Here is a 22,913-nt window from a genome sequence, read left to right on the forward strand (position 1 = left end):
TCACCGCCTCTAGCTTCTCCGCCGCCATCTTCAGTTTCTCCTTTGGCTCCTGCTGGCCGGCCTTCAGTGTCGCCTCGGTTTCGGCCAACCTATGCTCAGCATCTTTAAGTTTCTCCTCCTCCGATATGAGGCTCCTTAACGCCTTAGTGCATCATGCAAAAGTAAATGGTGTCAGCATGCTCTAAGAGAAGAAAATAGTTAGTTTGAGCAAAAGACATGGAATTTGAATTAATGATATGTTAGTTCGGTACTCATCCAGATGACCGACTTGTAGGTGTCCTCAAAGGGCTCATCGACTGGGACTTTCTGAATGATTTTTTATCCTCGGGAAGCACACCATGGCTCGAGTTAATTCCTTGGCCACCCGGGTGTTGTTCAAGCTCGAGTTGGTAGTCTTGATCAACCACCTTGGGAATGTATATCTTCGGCTCGGGTGCGGGGGAAGCTGGAATAGATGACGTGGGCTGAGGAGAGGTGGTGATGGGCGGCAACGACTGAGAAGTGGTGTCTGGCGGAGGCAGGACCGGATTGGCGAAGTAATTTCCTCCAGCCTGGAGGAGGCAGGAGCACATTGGCGAAATAATTTCCATTTTAGGTTGGATCTTAGCCCGAGGAGCATCTTTTGAGCTTGGCCTTCTGATAGGGCCGAGGTGACTCTGGTCGGAGGCTTTGGAGGAGCCAAAGTCGGAATTGTTTGAGCCTCTTTGTTGGGGGCTTGCCTTTAGTGGCCGCCCTCTTCCAGACAACCTTCCTTAATAGCACAAGGCCTTCATTCCTGCAATACTGAGAAGAAAGTGATCAAAAACTATCACCATTAATGCATGAAATCGAGAGAAGGCAGATTTTCACCTTGGGGGTTAGCCGAGCTCAGGTCAATGTTAATCAGAGTCTGCTCGGCCAGTAGCTCCTGCACGGGGGGAACCTTGGATCCGAGCAGAAGATTGAGCGACTTCTGGTCTTCCTCTAACAGCTTTGGAGCTCGATTCAATGGCCTTTGATGTTGTTAGAAGTATGCCCTAGAAGTCAATGTGGCTGACGCATATTTGTAATCTGGAGCATGAATTTGTAATTTGACTCTTATTAATAAATAAGATTGGGCAATTTATTTTTCATTCATGTTTGTATGTGTCCATGAATCGTCCAAGAAATTAATAGACGATGACACATATTCTCAAGAAGTTGAGAATTTGAGGCATGTGTCATTAGGGATTAATTTCTAAATGCTCCTGATCGATGGATCCATCACGAGGGATGGTGATCGATCCGCTGAGATTAGTGCACATCACTTAGTCAGATGGACGAGTATCGAGTCCACGGTGTAGAGACACTGGAGTGATTATGCAAATACTTGTTAAAGAACAAGGTACTGAGCGTGACCAAAAAAAGTAGTCACATGGATGTCTATCCACTTGTCAGTGACTACTTATGCTGCAGTTGTATGATTGGTCCTTTGACCTGCGATGCTTCAGCTATTCACTGTGAGGTTGCTGTAGTTTGACGAGCATGTGAACTTGGGCCCTAGCCATTCGGGTCCTCATGGTGCGGATTGGCTGCAGTAGGTTCATTTTGGAATAGGGTTGCATTTAGATGGGATCTATCAATCTTGATAGATTAGGAGTGATCCTATGTGATTTATGAGACTGAGTTCGATAAATTTCTGATCAGGTATTTTGGAAAAAGAGTTTTCCATAACTCAAACTGGAAGTCGAATAAATTATACATATGACGGACGAAAGGGTTTGACGAGTTATCCATAATCTCCGTCCTATCGGGATCCATGATAGAGGGACTATATCATACGCTTATTGCCTCTAGATGTTCAGATATTCCATTCTGCTGGGTTGCCACCACATACTGCTAGGTGTCATTAATGGATTGTGATACTCGAAGGCATTTATTTGGTGATCAGTGAATCCTAAGAGTAGAACTGAAATTGTTTCAGTCCACTGAAAGGAGTTTCAGTGATATTGAGATGGAGATCTCAATATGTCTCACTACCAGTCAAAATAGAACCTACGGGGTCACACACAGAGGATTTAATTAGTCAGACTATCATAATTGTGATTTGGAATAGATTAGGAGTGATCCTATGTGATTTATGAGACTGAGTTCGATAAATTTCTGATCAGGTATTTTGAAAAAAGAGTTTTCCATAACTCGAACTGGAAGTCGAATAAATTATACACATGACGGACGAAAGGGTTTGACGAGTTATCCATAATCTCCATCTTGTCGGGATCCATGATAGAGGGACTGTATCATAAGCTAATTGCATCTAGAGGTACAGATATTTCATTCTGCTGGGTTGCCACCACATACTGCTAGGTGTCACTAGTGGATTGTGAGACTCGAAGATATTCATTTGGTGATCAGTGAACCCTAAGAGTAGAACTGAAATTGTTTCAGTCCACTGAAAAGAGTTTCAGTGATATTGAGATCGAGATCTCAATATGTCTCACTACCAGTCAGAATAGAACCTACGGGGTCCCACACATAGAGGATTTAATTAGTCAGACTATCATAATTTGAGCAAAAGACATGGAATTTGAATTAATGATATGTTAGTTCGGTACTCATCCAGATGATCGACTTGTGGGTGTCCTCAAAGGGCTCATCGACTGGGACTTTCTGAATAATTTTTTATCCTCGGAAGCACACCATGGCTCGAGTTAATTCCTTGGCCACCCGGGTGTTGTTCAAGCTCGAGTTGGTATTCTTGATCAACCACCTTGGGAATGTATATCTTCGGCTCGGGTGCAGGGGAAGCTGGAATAGGTGACGTGGGCTGAGGAGAGGTGGTGATGGGCGGCAACGACTGAGAAGTGGTGTCTGGCGGAGGCAGGACCGGATTGGCGAAGTAATTTTCTCTAGCCTGGAGGAGGCAGGAGCACATTGGCGAAATAATTTTCTTTTTAGGCTGGATCTCAGCCCGGGGAGCATCTTTTGAGCTTGGCCCTCTGATAGGGCCGAGGTGACTCTGGTCGGAGGCTTTGGAGGAGCCAAAGTTGGAATTGTTTGAGCCTCTTTGCTGGGTGCTTGCCTCCAGTGGCCGCCCTCTTCCAGACAACCTTCCTTAATAGCACAAGGCCTTCATTCATGCAATACTGAGAAGAAAGTGATCAAAAACTATCACCATTAATGCATGAAATCGAGAGAAGGCAAATTTTCACCTTGGGGGTTAGCCGAGCTCAGGTCGATGTTAATCAGAGTCTGCTCGGCCAATAGCTCCTGCACGGGGGGCACCTTGGATCCGAGCAGAAGATTGAGCGACTTCTGGTCTTCCTCTAATAGCTTTGGAGCTCGGTTCAATGGCCTTCGATGTTGTTAGAAGTATGCCCTATAAGTCAATGTGGCTGACGCATATTTGTAATCTGGGGCATGAATTTGTAATTTGACTCTTATTAATAAATAAGATTGGGCAATTTATTTTTCATTCATGTTTATATGTGTCCATGAATCGTCCAAGAAATTAATATAGACGATGACACATATTCTTAAGGAGTTGAAAATTTGAGGCATGTGTCATTAGGGATTAATTTCTAAATGCTCCTGATCGATGGATCCATCACGAGGGATGGTGATCGATCCGCTGAGATTAGTGCACACATCACTTATTCAGATGGACGAGTCTCGAGTCCACGGTGTAGAGACTCTGGAGTAATTATGCAAGTACTTGTTAGAGAACAAGGTACTGAGCATGACCAAAGAATGTAGTGACATGGATGTCTATCCACTTGTCAGTGACTACTTATGCTGCAGTTGTATGACTGGTCCTTTGACCTGCGATGCTTCAGCTATTCACTGTGAGGTTGCTGTAGTTTGACGAGCATGTGAACTTGGGCCCTAGCCATTCGGGTCCTCGTGGTGCGGATTGGCTGCAGTAGTTTAATTTTGGAATAGAGTTGCATCTAGATGGGATCTATCAATCTTGATAGTTTAGGAGTGATCCTATGTGATTTATGAGATTGAGTTTGATAAATTTCTGATCAGGTATTTTGAAAAAAGAGTTTTTCATTACTCGAACTGGAAGTCGAATAAATTATACATATGACGGACGAAAGGGTTTGACGAGTTATCCATAATCTCCGTCCTGTCGGGATCCATGATAGAGGGACTGTATCATACGCTAATTGCACCTAGAGGTTCAGATATTCCATTCTGCTGGGTTGCCATCACATACTGCTAGGTGTCACTAGTGGATTGTGAGACTCGAAGGCATTCATTTGGTGATCAGTGAACCCTAAGAGTAGAACTGAAATTGTTTCAGTCCACTGAAAGGAGTTTCAGTGATATTGAGATGGAGATCTCAATATGTCTCACTACTAGTCAGAATAGAACCTACGGCAAGGTCCGCCATACCGGTCCGGCTCGGCGTACCGGTGGCCGGCCGGACCGGTACGGTACCGGCCGGGCTCCACGAGCCAGACTTTTTTTTTTTAATGTTGTCTGTTGGATCTTAAATTAAGTGAAAATTAATGTTTTTTTATTACTTTTTTCATGATTTTTGATATTTTCATATTTAAATTTAGGGTTGAAATTTGAAACATATATGATGCATGATTGCATGTTATGTTTTCCTCCCGTTCCAAATGATAAAATCATACACATAAAATATCTTCAAATTAAGATACAATCATTTACATACATTTAAAGTACTCTAGGATATCCAAAATCGGGACGAGTGCCGATGGCTCTCGTAGATATCTGGATCATAAGTATAATCAGGAGGAGGCAAATCAACCCAATCAGAAGGAACGCGCGCCAGGTTATAAGAACTGTCGGATCTCTCGCTCACGCTCTGGCTCTGAGAGGTGTCCTCTGATTATGTAGGGGCCCATCCAAATATGGCGGAAGCAAAATCCAATGCACCATATCCGTATTCGTCAGGCTGAGGCTGTGGATAATAGAATCCGTATCCGTATGTTGTCGGATCTGCAGTCGTATCCTGTCTTCCTGAACGACCTCGAGGAGCCCGTCTTCTATATCCAATAATATCCTCACGATCTCTATCAGGTGGTCGACCGTGGTCCGTATCCTGTGTAGCACCCATAAATTGGGACTCACCGGTGAAATAAAGACTACCCTCCGGCTGTGTCTCATGAGTACCATACTGTCCTCCGCTCCCTCTATGGCTAGAAGATCCATCACCACCAGAACCTTCATCGCTGCTAGTCCAAGTCTCTTCCTCGACACTCTCCATTGGGATTCTTTGTTTTCCTTTCCTGGCCCTCTCTGTCTGGCTCCCCTGTGCCTGCAGCTGATCAGCTCTGGGAGTGCGTGGAATATTGCGCTCAGCCCATTGCTCTGGATCGACCCCAGCTTCGGTGGCTATGAAGGTAGCTGGTCGTGGAGGCGATCCTGGCTCGTCAAGCTCGGGCTCCTGCTGCTGGCCTACAAGCCAGCCGAGTAGTGGATCATCGTCATCAGCGGTGAAGGACCCGTAAATCGGATCTGTATACTTGAGCTCCACTTCCTCCTGGATGCACTTTAGCCTCAACCGCAAATTGTAATGCACATAAACAAGGTCGTTGAGGCGCTTTTGCGTCAAACTGTTTCTTTGTTTGCTGTGGATAAGGGCGAAGGTGGACCAATTGCGCTCACATCCACTAGAGGAGACGTTTGGGAGAGGATCCGGATAGCTATCCGCTTTAGATTTCTCGCGGATCCGCCAAAATGCACCCACCATTCAGCTGCAAAAATATTTATGAAAATTACATATATGATAGTTCCATAATAGTAACTAAGTAACACCAGGTGAATGTTTTGCTGATGTGTCACGTACCTGGATTCATATTGTGTTTGCTGACGACAGCCGCTCGTTGGCCAAAACTGTAGCTGCCCTCTCTAAATAATTTGCTCTGTGAAAAATAAGCATAAGAAAACTATGTTAATAATTGAAGATGCTGATATACTTACACATGCTAGTAATTACTAAATCATAATTACCTCTTCAAGACATAGGGCCGCTTTTTCTGGATCTGCCTCCATCTTGTAAATCACATTACGCAAAGCATCCAGAAGTGTTTCATCCATACCAATTCCATCTATGCTGTACTGAAACCGGGGGTTTAGGTAGTATGCTGCACATATACGAGACTATCTTAGCATAATTATATAATTATATCCATCACTATAATTGTCACTATAATTATATCTTAGTTTACCTGCTAGATGTAATTCCGTACCCATTTGCGCTCCCCACCGTTGCTCAATGATGTTGATGTATGACCGGCCATGTGCTGGATCTGCCTCCATAATCTGATCCTTTGTCTTGACCATCATGTGATACAAAAACCCCATCTGGGGGTAGATCTCGCTATCTACGGCCCGCAGCACTTCATATAATGGTTTGATAGCCTTGACTATTGTAGTAGCCCACTGCCAGAATGGCTGTCTCGTCACCAAGTCTTCTATCTTGCTCCCTTCAGTGCCGGCATAAGAATATCTACTATCATACCACTCGGGACTGGCAAACATCTGACGTAGGGCTCCTCTCTTCTCGAGTATGCTATCAAGTGCGATGAAGTTGGTAGCAAACCGTGTGACTCCTGGTCTCAGAATCTCTCCCCCTGCATACTTTCTCATCAATGAAAGAACCCAGTTATGGTTATAAATATACCTCGTAATGCGTTGGGCTGTCTCCACCGTTTGTTGCACCCTACGGATCTTTCCAATGTCCATCAACATAAGATCGATACAATGTGCAGCACATGGGGTCCAGAAAATATGTGGCCGCCGCTCCATCAAGACCTGCCCGACAGCCTTATATTGCGGCCCATTATCAGTGACGACCTGCACGACATTCTCCTCTCCTACCAGATCAATCACATCCTCCATAAGTTTCAGCATGTACGAGGTGTTGTGCACATAAGCCGAAGCATCAATCGACTTGTGGAAGAAGGTCTTAGCATCACAGTATGTCAGGAAGTTGATGATGCTCCGCCTGGTCGGACCGGTCCAACCATCGCACATGATGGTTAGTCCATATATGGGCCACTTGCTCTTGTAGGAGTCAATCCAATTCTCCAGCTCCTCCTTATTGTTGTCAAGAAGCTCACCGTATATATCCTTCGGGCCTGGAGGAGCTACACCGGGACCGGCAGCTTGTATGGCGGCAATGGCAGACCTGTAGTATGTATTGTCTGCCACATTCGCTGGGATGTGGCTGAAGTGAAACCAGGATCCAATAGCTCGCCACATAGTTTTCTTCTTATCCTTCATCCACATTGTGTCTACCCTCTGCTGCCTTGAATCTCTACTGGGGAGAGCATGCGGATCTACATCATGAATTGTCGCTCCTTCTGGAACTCCTCTAGATGACTTCTTTCGGCTACCAAAACCACCCAGCATAGATGCAATCCGGCCACGTTCTTTGCCGACGCCCTCCCTTACTGAAGTTGTCCTCAAGAACTCTAGATCTTGTCTAGTGCTTCGAGAACCGCCGCCCGACTTGTATGCAGAGGGCCCAAATCGAGCCCTATGCCTGGCCACCTCCTCCTGCTGCCACTGATCATCCAGGCTTGCATGCATGGCCGCCTGAATATTTGCCTCCTCCTCATCTAGATCCTCGACCTCCTCTGGCTCCCTAGAGTGATAAGAAGGTGGCTCTGCCGCTTGGCGATCGACCTCCGCCCTCTTCTTGGAAGCCATCTCCTTCGCTTCTTTGGCCTCAGCAAGATTCTGCCTCATCTGCACACGAATCTCGTTAGGACAATTTCGGCACGTAGCAACCTCACCGGAATTTCCGGCTAAGTGTTGCTTCAACCTGGTTACCCCTCCTCCCTTGAAAACCTTGTCGCAAAACTTGCATTGAAACTGGTGTCGTTGCCCCTCACTTCCAAGTCTTCGCCCATAAGACCAGCCAATATCACGCTTTGCAGGGTTCGTTTTTCTTGATGGCTCCATTTCTATCATAAAAGGACAACTTATCAAAAAATTAAGCTAATAAAGTAAATTTTTGCATTATCTTATTATTTAAGTAATTTATAAACTATTTTTTTTAAGTAAATTATTAACAAAATTAATGAAATAATATAGGATAAAAAAACCGCACCTTAAATAGTCTCCGCTGGATTTTTTGGGCAGGACCTCCTCCTCGCTATCTCTCAAATCTTTCCGTCTCCGCACCTTAAATAGAACCTCTCAACCTCAAATTGTTTGGGAAAGAAGTGAGTCTCGTTCGGTTTTTATAACCGAACGAGAGGCTTAAGATCGTGCTGTTAATCCCAGATTAACAGAAAATCCCAGCTTAAGATCGTTGATTCGGTACGGAAAGAAGTGGCCGGCCGGCCACTTTCTTGTTTTTTAATGGGAAGGAGTGGCCGGAGGCCACTCCCTTTCCCATTAAAAAAGAAAAAAAGCTGTGGCCTGTCGGCCACAGCAATTTTTTTTTTTTTGAAAGAAGTGGCCCGTTGGCCACTTCCTTCTTAAAACCACGCGCGGCGCGTGGTTTTTGAAACCACGCGGTGGTTTTAGGAACCACAGCGCCTCGCTGTGGTTCCCAAAAAAACAAAAAAAAACTTTTTTTTTTGAAAGAAGTGGCCCGTGGGCCACTTCTCCCTTAAAACCACGCGCGGCGCGTGGTTTTTGAAACCACAGCGCGAAGCGCTGTGGTTTCTTAAAAAAAAAAAACACCCGTACCGGTGCGAACCGGCCGGTTCGCACCGGTACGAGGCCCGTACCGGCCGGTACGGGGTCCGTACCGGGGTCTGTCTCCGGTACCGGTCAAGCACCGGACCGGTTTGTACCGGCCCGTACCGGCCGGGACGGACTGGTACGGCTTTCCTTGACCTACGGGGTCACACACATAGAGGATTTAATTAGTCAGACTATCATAATTGTGATTTGGAATAGATTAGGAGTGGTCCTATATGATTTATGAGACTGAGTTCGATAAATTCCTGATCAGGTATTTTGGAAAAAGAGTTTTTCAAAACTCGAACTGGAAATCGAATAAATTATACATATGACGGACGAAAGGGTTTGACGAGTTATCCATAATCTCCGTCCTGTCGGGATCCATGATAGAGGGACTGTATCATACGCTAATTGCACCTAGAGGTTCAGATATTCCATTCTGCTGGGTTGCCACCACATACTGCTAGGTGTCACTAGTGGATTGTGAGACTCGAAGGCATTCATTTGGTGATCAGTGAACCCTAAGAGTAGAACTGAAATTGTTTCAGTCCACTGAAAGGAGTTTCAGTGATATTGAGATGGAGATCTCAATATGTCTCACTACTAGTCAGAATAGAACCTACGGGGTCACACATATAGAGGATTTAATTAGTTAGACTATCATAATTTGAGCAAAAGACATGGAATTTGAATTAATGATATGTTAGTTCGGTACTCATATAGATGACCGACTTGTAGGTGTCCTCAAAGGGCTCATCGACTGGGACTTTCTGAATGATTTTTTATCCTCGGGAAGCACACCATGGCTCGAGTTAATTCCTTGGCCACCTGGGTGTTGTTCAAGCTCAAGTTGGTAGTCTTGATCAACCACCTTGGGAATGTATATCTTCGGCTCGGGTGCAGGGGAAGCTGGAATAGGTGACATGGGCTGAGGAGAGGTGGTGATGGGCGGCAACGACTGAGAAGTGGTGTCTGGCGGAGGCAGGACCGGATTGGTGAAGTAATTTCCTCCAGCCTGGAGGAGGCAGGAGCACATTGGCGAAATAATTTTCTTTTTAGGCTGGATCTCAGCCCGGGGAGCATCTTTTGAGCTTGGCCCTCTGATAGGGCTGAGGTGACTCTAGTCGGAGGCTTTGGAGGAGCCAAAGTCGGAATTGTTTGAGCCTCTTTACTGGGGGCTTGCCTCCAATGGCCGCTCTTTTCCAGACAACCTTCCTTTATAGCACAAGGCCTTCATTCCTGCAATACTGAGAAGAAAGTGATCAATAACTATCACCATTAATGCATGAAATCGAGAGAAGGCAGATTTTCACTTTGGGGGTTAGCCGAGCTCAGGTCGATGTTAATCAGAGTCTGCTCGGCCAGTAGCTCCTGCACAGGGGGCACCTTGGATCCGAGCAGAAGATTGAGCGACTTCTGGTCTTCCTCTAACAGCTTTGAAGCTCGGTTCAATGGCCTTCGACTTTGTTAGAAGTATGCTCTAGAAGTCAATGTGGCTGACGCATATTTATAATCTGGGGCATGAATTTGTAATTTGACTCTTATTAATAAATAAGATTGGGCAATTTATTTTTCATTCATGTTTGTATGTGTCCATGAATCGTCCAAGAAATTAATAGACGATGACACATATTCTCAAGGAGTTGAGAATTTAAGTCATGTGTCATTAGGGATTAATTTCTTAATGTTCCTGATCGATGGATCCATCACGAGGGATGGTGATCGATCCGCTGAGATTAGTGCACACATCACTTAGTCAGATGGACGAGTCTCGAGTCCACGGTGTAAAGATACTGGAGTGATTATGCAAGTACTTGTTAGAGAACAAGGTACTGAGAGTGACCAAAGAAAGTAGTGACATGGATGTCTATCCACTTGTCAGTGACTACTTATGCTGCAGTTGTATGACTGGTCCTTTGACCAGTGATGCTTCAGCTATTCACTGTGAGTTTGCTGTAGTTTGATGAGCATGTGAACTTGGGCCCTAGCCATTCGGGTCCTCGTGGTGCGGATTGGCTGTAGTAGGTTCATTTTGGAATAGGGTTGCATCTAGATGGGATCTATCAATCTTGATAGATTAGAAGTGATCCTATGTGATTTATGAGACTGAATTCGATAAATTTCTGATCAGATATTTTGGAAAAAGAGTTTTTCATAACTTGAACTGGAAGTCGAATAAATTATACATATGACAGACGAAAGGGTTTGACGAGTTATCCATAATCTCCATCCTATCGGGATCAATGATAGAGGGACTGTATCATATGCTAATTGCACCTAGAGGTTCAGATATTCCATTCTGCTGGGTTGCCACCACATACTGCTATGTGTCACTAGTGGATTGTGAGACTCGAAGGCATTCATTTGGTGATCAGTGAACCCTAAGAGTAGAACTGAAATTGTTTCAGTCCACTGAAAGGAGTTTCAGTGATATTGAGATGGAGATCTCAATATGTCTCACTACCAGTCAGAATAGAACCTACGGGATCACACACATAGAGAATTTAATTAGTCAGACTATCATAATTGTGATTTGGAATCACAATAGAGGTCAATCATCAATATGATTGGTGATTGAATTAACCCACTAAGTGTTAGTGAGTTAATGGAAGAAAAATTAAGTGGAATTGATTGCAATTGGATTGCAATTGGGCTGTTTAAATGAGCCAAATTAAATTGGATTCAACCCAAATTGATTTGGGTTCATGATTGGGTCAGTTGGATTAAACCAGGATTTGTGCGGATTTTAAAGTCCACATGTCGTTGTAGGATGAATGTGACTTAAGTCGTGTTCACATTATGCGAACTTTAAAGTCCACATGGCATCGTTGGATGCATGCTCTAATTCTCATAATGTGATTAGGAGTTAGCCTAGGTCCTATAATGTGATTAGGAATTGGGCTTGTAATTGGAATTGATCAAGGCCTAATTGGATTAGGACTTGATCATGGCGCCATAGGGATTAAACCTAATTAGATTAGGCTCTAATCAATTGATTAAGTGGATACATGTCATGCATTTATTTGATGGCGCCATGAGCACAAGGATTGGACACTTGGCAATAATCCAAGGGTGGGTTATTATCCCATACTTCTAATAAGATTAGGAGAAGCTCTAAACCCAATCTATAAAAGGGTAGCAAAGGAGGCATCATAAAGTAATTCTCTCCTCTTCTCTCCATGCCTTCCTTTCTCTTTTCTTCTCCCTTCCCACGGCAGCAAGAGGCTTCTCCTCTTCCTCCCACGACAGCAAGGGTTAATCCTCTTCCTTCTCCAAAGTGTTGAAAGAAAGAAGAAAAAGCAAGGGAAGAGAAGAGATCAACTCGCCAAGGAAGAAGGGTTCTTCCTTCACGCCTCAAGCCCTCCCTTCTTCCTTCCTTCTCCATGGCAGCAAGGGGACCTCGTCTTCCTCTTCATCCACCGGAGCAAGGCAAGGAAGATCCACGCTTAAAGCTTCATCCCTCATCTTCCTCCATTGCGAGCAAGGTTGAAGAAGAAAGGGTTCTTCTTTAAAGAGGTATGTTGCTGATTTTTCTTCCAATATCATGATAGTCATGTGAGGTCTTTGCAAGGAGCTAGCACTTCGGTAAGACCCTATCTCAGATGATTAGATACTTGTGTGGATATCTGTAGAGGTCGGACACATGTGCGGCTTAACCAGGAACCTAGAAAGATCATCAGGCTGCGGTGTTCTACACCTGCAGAATTTTTGAAGATGAGATCTTCAAATTTATAACCTCTGATTTTTGTTCAGTTTTATAAATCTTAATCAACCCTCCTCAGATCGTAATCTCCCCTCCCTAATGAGTTCAAAGATCTTCTGGATTTGGATCCAGAAATTTTTTTGAATTTTACGATCCAAGACACGTTCATCCGATGAACGACGTCCCATGCGAATTCCGCTGCGAATGTCACATCGCACGGGGTGTATCTCAGCAGATGTAAACCCCAGAAGGTGTTGAAGGCCCAACCTTGCTCAGAGGTAATAAAAAAAAACTTTCTTTCCACCTGTGAATGGAGAAAGACGTACCTCGAATCAACTGGCGGCCTTTTCAAGGTGAAAATTATCATTAGTTTCTTTTCTGAGGATGCTTTTGCAAATTAAAGCATCTTTAGAAAAGTTTGATAGTGGGCCAAACTTCGAGAAGACGACAAATGGAAAGAAATCCCACTATAATCTGCCAGGAGTTGGGGACCAAGTGGGTTGGGACTAATGAATAGCAAATTAGGAGATGGTTGATGAAAGGGTGAAGAGGAAGCCTCAACCTGACTTTGAGACTCTTTTCGTATAAACCGAGCTGTCAGTGGAAGTGTTGGTTACCTGGCTATCAGGGCCAGACAATTCCAAAGAAAATTCAGGAGGAATATAGCATAAAACCCTAATTTAGTCTAGGTCCTCCTAGACCAAGACTAGTTCCTTATCCTCGGGTCTAAAGAAAACTTCAAACCCTCCCTTTGAGCTATCGGAAGGCGAACGAGGAGGAGCCTAAAGAGAGGGAGGATCGGTCGACTAGCTCATGAAGAGATCAATCATTTTTGAGCGTATCTAATCTAAGAAGATCGAAAAAAGAAGGAAAAAAGAAGAAGACAAGGAAGCAGAACAAGGAGAAAGAACAAGAAGAGGAATAGGAAGAAGGAATGCCTACTCTAATAGACTAGGAGGAATTGAAGGGAGAAATCCCCGAGTTGTTGGCCAGATCGGCAAGATGACGATCATCGGAAGCAGAGTGCATGGAAATCTTCTCGTAGCGCTTGTTGGAGAAGATTAAGGTGCAGACGCAACGGGGAAGAGCTCTCAACCGCCTCAGACTCAAATGAGAGGAGAAGGGGTAAACCCTTTATATAAAGGGATGGACGACCTAGATCAAAGCGACTATTCAACTACCTGAATTGATCGCAGCCACATGTTAGCTTGGTATTCACCATCTAATGGTTATCCAATTGCCACTTCAAATCCTCTTGAAGAGTCTAATTGTCATCTAGGGAATCCCGCCAAAATGATGATGCTTTGAGGATGTCAATAGATGCTGCCAAACATTTAGTGCTACCTCCCAAACCTTCCGAGAAGTTCCAGAAATGACAAGGGTGTAATCTTGGCTAAGCTTAATGAGTTAGCTCGGTGAAGTTGGCGCAACTACTTCCTTCATCCGAGTTGAGAAATAGCTTGGACTCAGATGTGGGGGGCAATTGATATGGCATGTATTCATTAACTTGACCTTGGCAATTGATCAAAGCGATGATCTCGACATCAACCAAGCTGCTAGTCTTAGCAGCCAACCGAGCTAGCAGCCACGATGGTCAACCAAATTATTAACTTTGGTATTGGCTGAGGTGTTGACTTGAACTAGCAAGCCAGTTAGAGTGGGCTGACCGACCAACGGTAATAAGCCACGTGTCTCCAATTCAAGTATATTTAAAGCAATTAACAACCATTAAAGGAACAATCACAATCCCGTAATTGAGGGGCGGTTACATCTTATCTCGAGCAAATAAGCCATTACTGTATGATCAATGAGATTAAGATTCCCCATGTGCACAACATGGGGACTGTTACCAAGTAGTTAAGACCCACTTCTGCCTTACTCAGTAACAGACATCAACCTCTTTCTATATAAGGGGTTATATGGGGACCTCTAGGTATGTTTTCGTAAGCTCTCGCACTCTCTCACAATCTGCAACTCTCTCAAAATTTTTCTATTCCTCCAGAATCCGGCTGACTTAAACATTGGAGGGTCCCCTGCCGGACAAACTCTGGCAAGTGGACTTCCCTTTCTAGTTTTAGGTTGGATAGTTCATGCTAGGCGAGCTTTTTCATCCAAGTTCAAGTTCAATCATTGTCCTAGCCTCTAATTGTTCAGCTCGGAGCTCTATCTACCGACCTCACTGCTTCATTTTGGATTTTGTCTGACCTCAGCGGTTCAGTTTGGATTCTTGGTAGGTTTCTGAATTAAATGCAATTAGTGACACTATATGCATGTACCATAATGTAGCATTTTGTCGTCAAACTTTATTTTTCTGGTTTCTTTGCCTGTTTTATGATGAGAAAATTGTTTTTGGTCAGAGAATCTCCAACTCTGTGCATTTAGATCCTAGGTTTTCATCTTGTGTGTTCATCCAATTGAAATCCCATGTTTTTTGACTTCAAGTCTCCTTTCTGCCTCCAAGCATGGACAAAAGAGGGGTGTTGCAAATATCGAAAACATGAAATTTTGACACTTTGACTTCAGCAGAATGAAATTCTGAATATCTTAAAATTCTGAAATTTTGACACTTTGACTCAGATGTGGGGGGCAATTGATATGGCATGTATTCATCAACTTGACTTTGGCAATTGACCGAAGTGATGATCTCGACATCAACGAAGCTGCTAGTCTTAGCAGCCAACCGAGCTAGCAGCCACGACAGTCAACCAAATTATTATCTTCGGTATTGGCTGAGGTGCTGACTTGAACCAGCAAGCCAATTAGAGTGGGCTGACCGACCAACGGCAATAAGCCACGTGTCTCCAATTCAAGTATATTTAAAGCAATTAATAACCATTAAAGGAACAATCACAATCCCGCAATTGAGGGGTGGTTACATCTTATCCCGAGCAAATAAGCCATTACTGTACGATCAATGAGATTAAGATTCCCCATGTGCACAACATGGGACTATTATCAAGTAGTTAAGGCCCACTTCTGCCTTACTCGGTAACAGACATCAACCTCTTTCTATATAAGGGGTTATATGGGGACCTCTAGGTACGCTTTCGTAAGCTCTCGCACTCTCCCATAGTCTGCAACTCTCTCAAATTTCTTCTATTCCTCCAGAATCCGGCTGACTTAAACATTGGAGGGTCCCCCGCTGGACAAACTCTGGCAAGTGGACTTCCCTTTCTAGTTTTAGGTTGGATAGTTCATGCTAGGTGAGCTTTTTCATCCAAGTTCAAGTTCAATCATTGTCCTAGCCTCTAATTGTTCAGCTTGGAGCTCTATCTACCGACCTCACTGCTTCACTAAGGATTTTGTCTGACCTCAGCGGTTCAATTTGGATTCTTGGTAGGTTTCTAAATTAAGTGCAATTAGTGACACTATATGCATGTACCATAATGTAGCCTTTTGTTGTCAAACTTTATTTTGCTGGTTTCTTTGCCTGTTTTATGATGAGAAAATTGTTTCTTGGTCCGAGAAGCTACCAACTCCGTGCATTTAGATCCTAGGTTTTCATCTTGTGTGTTCATCCAATTGAAATCCCATGTTTTTTTGACTTCAAGTCTCCTTTTTGCCTCCAAGCATGGACGGAAGAGGGGTGTTGCAAATATCGGAAACATGAAATTTTGACACTTTGACTTCAGCAGAATGAAATTCTGAATATCTCAAAAAAAAAGAGGGGCTAGTGTCAATCTGCTATCCCAGTTTCTAAAGATTTTTTTTATTAAAAAAATAAATTCTCTGAAGTTCTCTTGACAACATAGTTCAATGCATCTAAAATAAAATGACATGCATTCTGGCAAGATTTCTAATAATTTTGTTTTATGCTTGTCCAAAACCATAAGAAATCATTCTTTTTTAAAGACATTGCACTCATTTATAGTTCATAAATATTACATCTTATTGCTCTCAGTAATTAAACAATTCCCTGTCAGTTGCTTTTCATACAATCTTTGTTTATATTTTCAATAATGTTGCAATTCTTGTGCCTCCAACTGGTGTTAGGATCATGCAGGGCACATATTTGGTGTTGATTCTACTCCAATGATACAAAAGTTGGAACAATATAATAGTATCTTGGAGGTAAATTTTCTTGAAATTCAACTATTTAAATATTAATTGCAGTAAAAGCACTCTTGCCTAGCTTCTTTTTCTTGCTTTGACTTAGAAGCAAATTATGTTGCCACTAGGGAAGAATAGTATTTCTCGAATGTACTTAGATTATGGAAGTTATTCTAGTGTGTAACTATCCTTATGCACTTCATAACGCTTTGGTCTCAGCTTTTGAATATTTAACTGCCATTTTGCAGAAAGTTGTTGATGTGCTGAAGAGCCAGTCTGGACCTGGTGGTCCTCATGAGAACACTTTTCTTGTTGTGATGGGGGATCATGGCCAAACCTTAAATGGTGATCATGGTGGAGGCACTCCTGAGGAGGTTTATCCATCTTTTCATTTTTTTCAAAAATATTAATTCATGCTCATATTTTACCTTCTTGCTGATTATTACCATATCCTGTGCAGGTCGAAACATCGCTATTTGCGATGAGTTTGAGAAGCCCTCCAGCTTCTATTTTGTCCATTCTTGATTTGAATTCCTGCAAACTTGATTTGGTATTTTTATGACCTGTGTGAAGTGTATTCATGTAACTGATTGAACTGTTTTATATTCAGATTGCATACCTTGTTGTAAATGGAATCTTCAGACCAAATTCTTAAGCAATGCCTATTTGAACTCATATTTTTCAGATCATTTGGCTATGCTGATTTTTACCAGTGCCCCTTGGTGTATAAAAAAAATAATATTGCACTTTGGCATGAGAAAGAAATTTATACAAAATATAGATAGATAAATGCATAATTGCATACTTGTAGATAAGCGGATAACACATAGCTACTCAGCAGTTCTTGTGACTCTGATTTGCTAAAAAAATAGTTTTCTATATCATGCAATGGAAAATAACCTATCTTATCACATGGTCTTTATATAGTTTTAAAATATTATTAAAATTTTGATGGGCATTGCCTGTACGTATTAATTTTTTGAAGATTAAAACAATATATCCACATTGCTTATAGTGGTAAAATAGAAACATTTGCATTTAAATAATAAAAGTGCATCTTGCTTCTCTAAATTCTCATGAAAAGCAGAGGAAAAATAAATAAATAAAGAGCTACAAATGATTTTCAATTTTGCCTGCGGATTGGTTTGTTCCTCCAACATAGGTGGCATTTTAAATGCCCACCTAAACACTTCCATGGGAATTATCAGCTAATGGGATATATAGCCTGTTTTACTGTTGTAATTTTTGTTACCAACTGGCCCTGTATTGTTCGTATCACTATCATATCATCTTTGAATTCTTGGACATCTGATGTTTACCTGCACCCACAAATTTTGGACCTAGTCAAACAACTGATGTGTGTTCATTGAACTAATTGAAGCAATCACTTAAATAATGAAACAAAACAACCTTTAATAATCGAAGTGCAGCTATTGACTCTTCTGCACTTTATCTAATTTTATTCCTCTTGCTGCTCAAATTTTTTCCTTGTTTTATTATATCTGAGAAAAATATTATGCGGTCGGCATCAGTAAGCTTTGACATAAACTACTTATATGTTTTTGTTTGTTAATGTTTCAAATTCTTAGGATGGAGAAAAGATATGCATTGGCACCATCCAACAGGTCAGATGCAATCATATGTTCTCTAGACTGTTGATTTATCAATACCATCTATCCTCTTCTAACTCATTTTAGTTCATGGTTTATTTTTTTGTTGTCATTTGTTTGTTGCAGCTTGATTTTGCAGCAACCATGGCAGCACTTCTTGGTATTCCTACTCCTTTTGGAAGGTGCATAATAAATATGGGAATTTATGCCAGAGCTATAATACTATATCAAAATTTTTGTTTACCTGGAAATTTATCTATAGATGTATAATATTTTGTTAAATATTGAATAGTCTTACCTCCAGTGAGGTGCTCTTATATGAGCACTTATTTCCTAGGCTTTAGGGCTTTATAATGCTAAATTTTTCTTATTTCTCATGCTTATGTTTGTGCTTGTGGGAACTGTTTACTTTATAACAAGTCTTTACCTCCCAAATTTGCAATTGCATTTTCTTGGTGCCATTGACCTATCCATTTTGTTGATTTCCTCTTTTGTTGACAATAAGCAATCTGTTACTTGACATACAAATACAAAGACTGAAATGCTGTGTGCTGAACCACGCGACTGCTGGGCATGAACTGGCATGGCTTGGTAGTATGCCGTATTATGCCATGCCGTGTTGGTTATGCTCCAAAGCTTATAGCAAACCATGAACAGGGGTAAATGTGGGTCCCTGTCAGTTTGTGTCAATGGACACTGGCACAGATGAATACACATAATATATAGGTACTTATCACCTATATCATGCCCCTACTTGTTTGGTGCAATCCATGATGTATGGTATATACTGGTACTTACTGCACCTAAATATTTAATAATACTTACACCTATAAGGTAGTCGACCAACAGTGTATATTGGCATTTCCTTCCAAGGAACTATCGACAACTGGACCTATACTGCTGTCAGAGTTTGCAACATAAATATATGACTTTCACGTAAGTTATATCTTCTGGATGCAATATGTATGTTCCCTATGTGGACTGATAATATAAATTGACAACCTACTCGAAGTCTTCTTTATTTGGACCATAATAGCTCACCATGAAAAGAATTCATACCATGTATGTACTCATATACCAAATCATCTAGTAGGAACCTTCTGATTTTTAATGTACTTGAATGATGTAATGTTTTCATCTTCACCAAATGCCTACAAATTTATTTGCAAAGAATATCCCACAAACCACAAATAAGAGTCTGTAAAATGAGAAACCTCTAATTTCTCATAAAAAATAGAGAATTTCTTCCATCCTCCCTGTTTGTATTATAAGCGTGTGAATCCTTCAAACAGACAAACATAGACACGTGCACATATTCACACACACACCCACACAACAAACTCCTTGACATGTCTTCACAAATTATGTTCTATATGTTGGTTATTTTTTTTGTAACCTGCTCCAAAATTTCCGTAGTAAACATATATGAATTTTGCTGTCTCATTGAAACATTTTTGTTATTCTGTTTCTAGCATCGGGCATGTAAATCCTGAATTATATGCTTTAAGTGCTTCTACATGGGATGGGCAAAAGATGGGTACTAATAATTGCAAATCTTGGTCAAATTTGGAAGCTTGGATGCAAAATTATGCCAACACTCTCTGCATAAATTGCTGGCAGGTAATGTTTATGCCCACTTGTTTATGCTAGGATAACATCATTCTCAGTGTAAATGGGAGGAACAGGGCTACGTAATTGAATGAAAATATTTATGATTTGATCTTTTATTCTTTTCTACTTAGGAAAATATATTTCAATAGCAAGAAAGTAAGCCTCCCAGTGGCCTTTCATGTGGTCGATTGTACAGTGCATATCAATTTCCTGCTTGGGAAAGATGTTCAAATAAGTATATTATGTACTTCATTGTCTCTCCATCATTGTCACCTATAGGGAGTGTTTTGATCTTTCAATATCTACTCCAGTACGTAACAAAGCCCTAGCTGTGGACAAGGCAAAATTCTAGCAACATTAAGAGGAGTGCTATGTAACAGTTCTCTCAAGGCTTTTTGGTTGAAGGAATTTCTTGTAAGATATCATTTCTATGCAAGGATCAAGGGATCCATTAAACATAGAAAGCATGTCAGAATTACTTGATAATTTTTCAGAAGTTGGGGTTTGGGTGCGTTAGACAACTGATTGGTGGAAAAGTAGCCACCAAGGTGTACCTGACCTTTATTTTATTTTTATTTATTGCTATGCTTTTTGTTACATTCTGAAACTGAGGAACCAGAGCGGAGAGAGAGAGAGGGAGCGAGCGGAGAGAGAGAGAGAAGCTGCTTCAAGGATCGTGCGGTGAAGGGGCATTCTGTCGAGCACTGGGTGGGCGGACCGATGGGAGATCCCGGGCTTGGCAAGCCGATGGGTGTCGATCGGCTCCAGCGGCCGGCTCCGATGCAAGGGATTGCAGTGTCGGCTCCGGCGTGGTCTGCGGTGGCTCAGGGGAGACCAGTGCAGCCGGAAATATCCTATTTCCGGCCTAGTGTGGAGTTGGTGGACCTGGAACGACGGTTCCCTCGGGTGGTAGTGGTTCCATCGGAGCGACTGGAGCAGGCCCGGACGGAGTGGGAGGGAAGGGCCGTCATCGTGAGGAGTCTGGGGCGATGCGTCCAGGCGGAGCTGGTTGCGCGAGATCTTCAAACCCGGAGCAAGTTAAAGGCTCCGATCGAAGCTTTCTCCATGGCAAACGGGCTCATGACCCTCCGGTTCGGATCGGAGGATGATCGGGAGGTTGCGATGGGGACTGGCCCGTGGTTGGTGGCGGGCCAGCTTATGGCAATGGAGAAGTGGTTGCCCGATTTCAACTCGGGCACCCACATTGTCAGCCGGACGGTGGTCTGGGTCCGGCTGCCGGAGCTACCTGTGGAATACTGGGACAAGACAACTATTATGTCGATACTGGCGGAGGCAGGGCGACCACTGGATCTCGACGCCTCTACTAGTGAACGCCGGCGCATCGGCTATGTCACGCCCCGGACCCGGATCCGTGACACGGCCGTGCTATTGCCGACTATCGCCTACAGTAGCACGCAGCCTCATACAGGGGTAACAGGTAGCCAAAAGGATTCAAACTTATATATATATTAAAAGTTTTGCAGTACAACCTTCAAGTTTGAAACCAAAAATACAGAACTTCTATGCTATTCAAATGTACAAAAGTATATAAGCTTCTCCAAAAATACGAAGCTCTGTAACAAAATAAAAAACATATCTGGTGGCGATCACTGATGAGGATCTGAAAGAAAACGAAGCATAAACAGATGTGAGCTACACGGCTCAGTAAGTAATCCTGCATAATCCTACCGGATCAACCAGTAGGCTAAACATGTAAATCAGGGTTTGAGAAGCTGACATGCATGTTTATCTAATAATCATCATGGTATAATATGTATGCAATTTAAACAAGGTAGTAGTGCAAATCACAAAATTTTCATAATATATGCATATAAAACCGTGCCCCCGGCATGCCGTGGTCCATTCTCTCGGATGCTACTGCGAAGTCAGACTCGACCACTGGCGGGGCAGGCTCAGTTACTATTCAGCCACTGGCGGGGCAGGCTCAGTTACTATTCAGCCACTGGCGGGGCAGGCTCAGTTACTATTCAGCCACTGGCGGGGCAGGCTCAGTTACTATTCAGCCAATGGCAGCTCAGTCATTCTCAGTAGCATCTTTGAGCCCATTATAGTGCCTCTGGGCTAGCTAAGACTTTATAAACTTACATGCATGATTAAAATATCAGTATCATCATGTTGCATACATAGCCATAGCTTCTGGGATCATGCAAGTTACTTATGCATTGTAACATATCATGCATGAAACATATATACTTAAAATAAATGCTTAGAAAAACATTAATAACATGACATGATCCACAACAGGATTAGGACAGGTTACTTACATTCTTCACTAATCATGCATACAATTCAAATTATATGAAAAACACTGGTTCATCTTATAAAACGTAATACAAGATCTACGATAGGATTAAGACAGATTACTTACCTCAATTCGCTTTCCAAATTTCTCAAGTCCAGGTGACAAATCCTTAATCACCTAAAACAACACCATAGGGATCACATTATTCCCCATTTATTTATTATAAAATTTCTTAGTTCATCATACTATGAACTTACTTGCTTGGATCCCATCCAAGGATCTAGCCCAAGTCCAATTTACCCAATTTAGAGCCTTTGGGGCTTGATTTTTAGACTTAGCCTAGTCTAATTGGGCTTGGGTTAGCCAAATTTGGCTAACCCATTTCATTTTTTTTTTCTTTTCTTTTTTCTTTTTTTTTTCCTTCTTTTCTTCTCCTTTCTTTCTCTTTTCTTTTTCTTCTTTTCTTCTCCTTCCCAAAGCTTCTCCCGACTCCTCTCTTCCTTCCGCCGCGAAGAGAGGAGGGTGAGCTCGAAAGGGGTTGAGCCACGGACAGCCGGCTCCCGCGACCGGCTCTCGCGGCCGTCACCCACGACCGAAGCCCGCGACGCCCTCAACCGCGCTCGCGGCCGACGCTCGACGCCCGCATCCCCGGCCGGCCTGCGGCCGAGGCTCGTGCCGGCGACGCTCGCAGCCGAAGCCGGTGGCCGCCGCACGTGACAATAAACCGATGAGTCCCTGTTCCCTCTCTCTTTTTTTTTTTGTGTGTGTGTGGGAGCCGCGCCGCCACCTCTTCGCCGGCGGAGAGGCGGGGGGGGGGGGCTCGGAGGAGGCTGGTGGCCTCGGGGCCGCGCCGGTCGCCGGTACGGCCAGACCCGGCGATCCCTTGGCTGCCCCTCTGCCCGAGGGCGGCCCTAGCCGGGGTCGGTCATCCGCAGGCCGAGTCCGGTTGGGCTCGGCCCGGGTGGCGTTGGGCTCGGGTTCGGGCCGTTCTCAGGCCGGCCCGCGGCCTGTAGGTCCGGCCTGCAGTCCTCCTCCTGTC

The 22,913-nt window shown here is 43.2% G+C and overlaps 1 protein-coding gene and 1 long non-coding RNA gene across 4 annotated transcripts in view; one reads left to right on the plus strand and one right to left on the minus strand.

Moving 5' to 3' along the window:
- The window catches only part of LOC103723285 (GPI ethanolamine phosphate transferase 3-like), a 32,564-nt gene extending 12,899 nt beyond the window's left edge, over positions 1-19,665 (plus strand). For both annotated transcript variants that reach the window (XM_039120491.1, XM_039120490.1), the window contains 6 exons: positions 16,334-16,411; positions 16,639-16,764; positions 16,851-16,940; positions 17,980-18,015; positions 18,127-18,182; positions 19,473-19,665. In XM_039120491.1, coding sequence (XP_038976419.1) covers positions 16,334-16,411; positions 16,639-16,764; positions 16,851-16,940; positions 17,980-18,015; positions 18,127-18,182; positions 19,473-19,650 — 564 coding nt within the window. In that variant the 3' untranslated portion in view covers positions 19,651-19,665. The remainder of the gene's footprint in view (positions 1-16,333; positions 16,412-16,638; positions 16,765-16,850; positions 16,941-17,979; positions 18,016-18,126; positions 18,183-19,472) is intronic.
- LOC120107278 lies at positions 5,654-5,988 on the minus strand. 2 transcript variants are annotated; one of them, XR_005509156.1, is made up of 3 exons: positions 5,947-5,988; positions 5,783-5,858; positions 5,654-5,690 (listed from the first exon to the last, which is right to left on the minus strand). It is a non-coding gene; the product is annotated as an uncharacterized LOC120107278 (long non-coding RNA). The 2 variants fall into 2 exon arrangements; XR_005509155.1 differs by lacking the exon at positions 5,654-5,690 and having other exon boundaries at positions 5,767-5,858.
- Positions 19,666-22,913: the final 3,248 nt, after the last annotated feature.

Source organism: Phoenix dactylifera, unplaced genomic scaffold (assembly GCF_009389715.1).
Source record: "Phoenix dactylifera cultivar Barhee BC4 unplaced genomic scaffold, palm_55x_up_171113_PBpolish2nd_filt_p 000813F, whole genome shotgun sequence".
NCBI classification, from domain to species: Eukaryota; Viridiplantae; Streptophyta; class Magnoliopsida; order Arecales; family Arecaceae; genus Phoenix; species Phoenix dactylifera.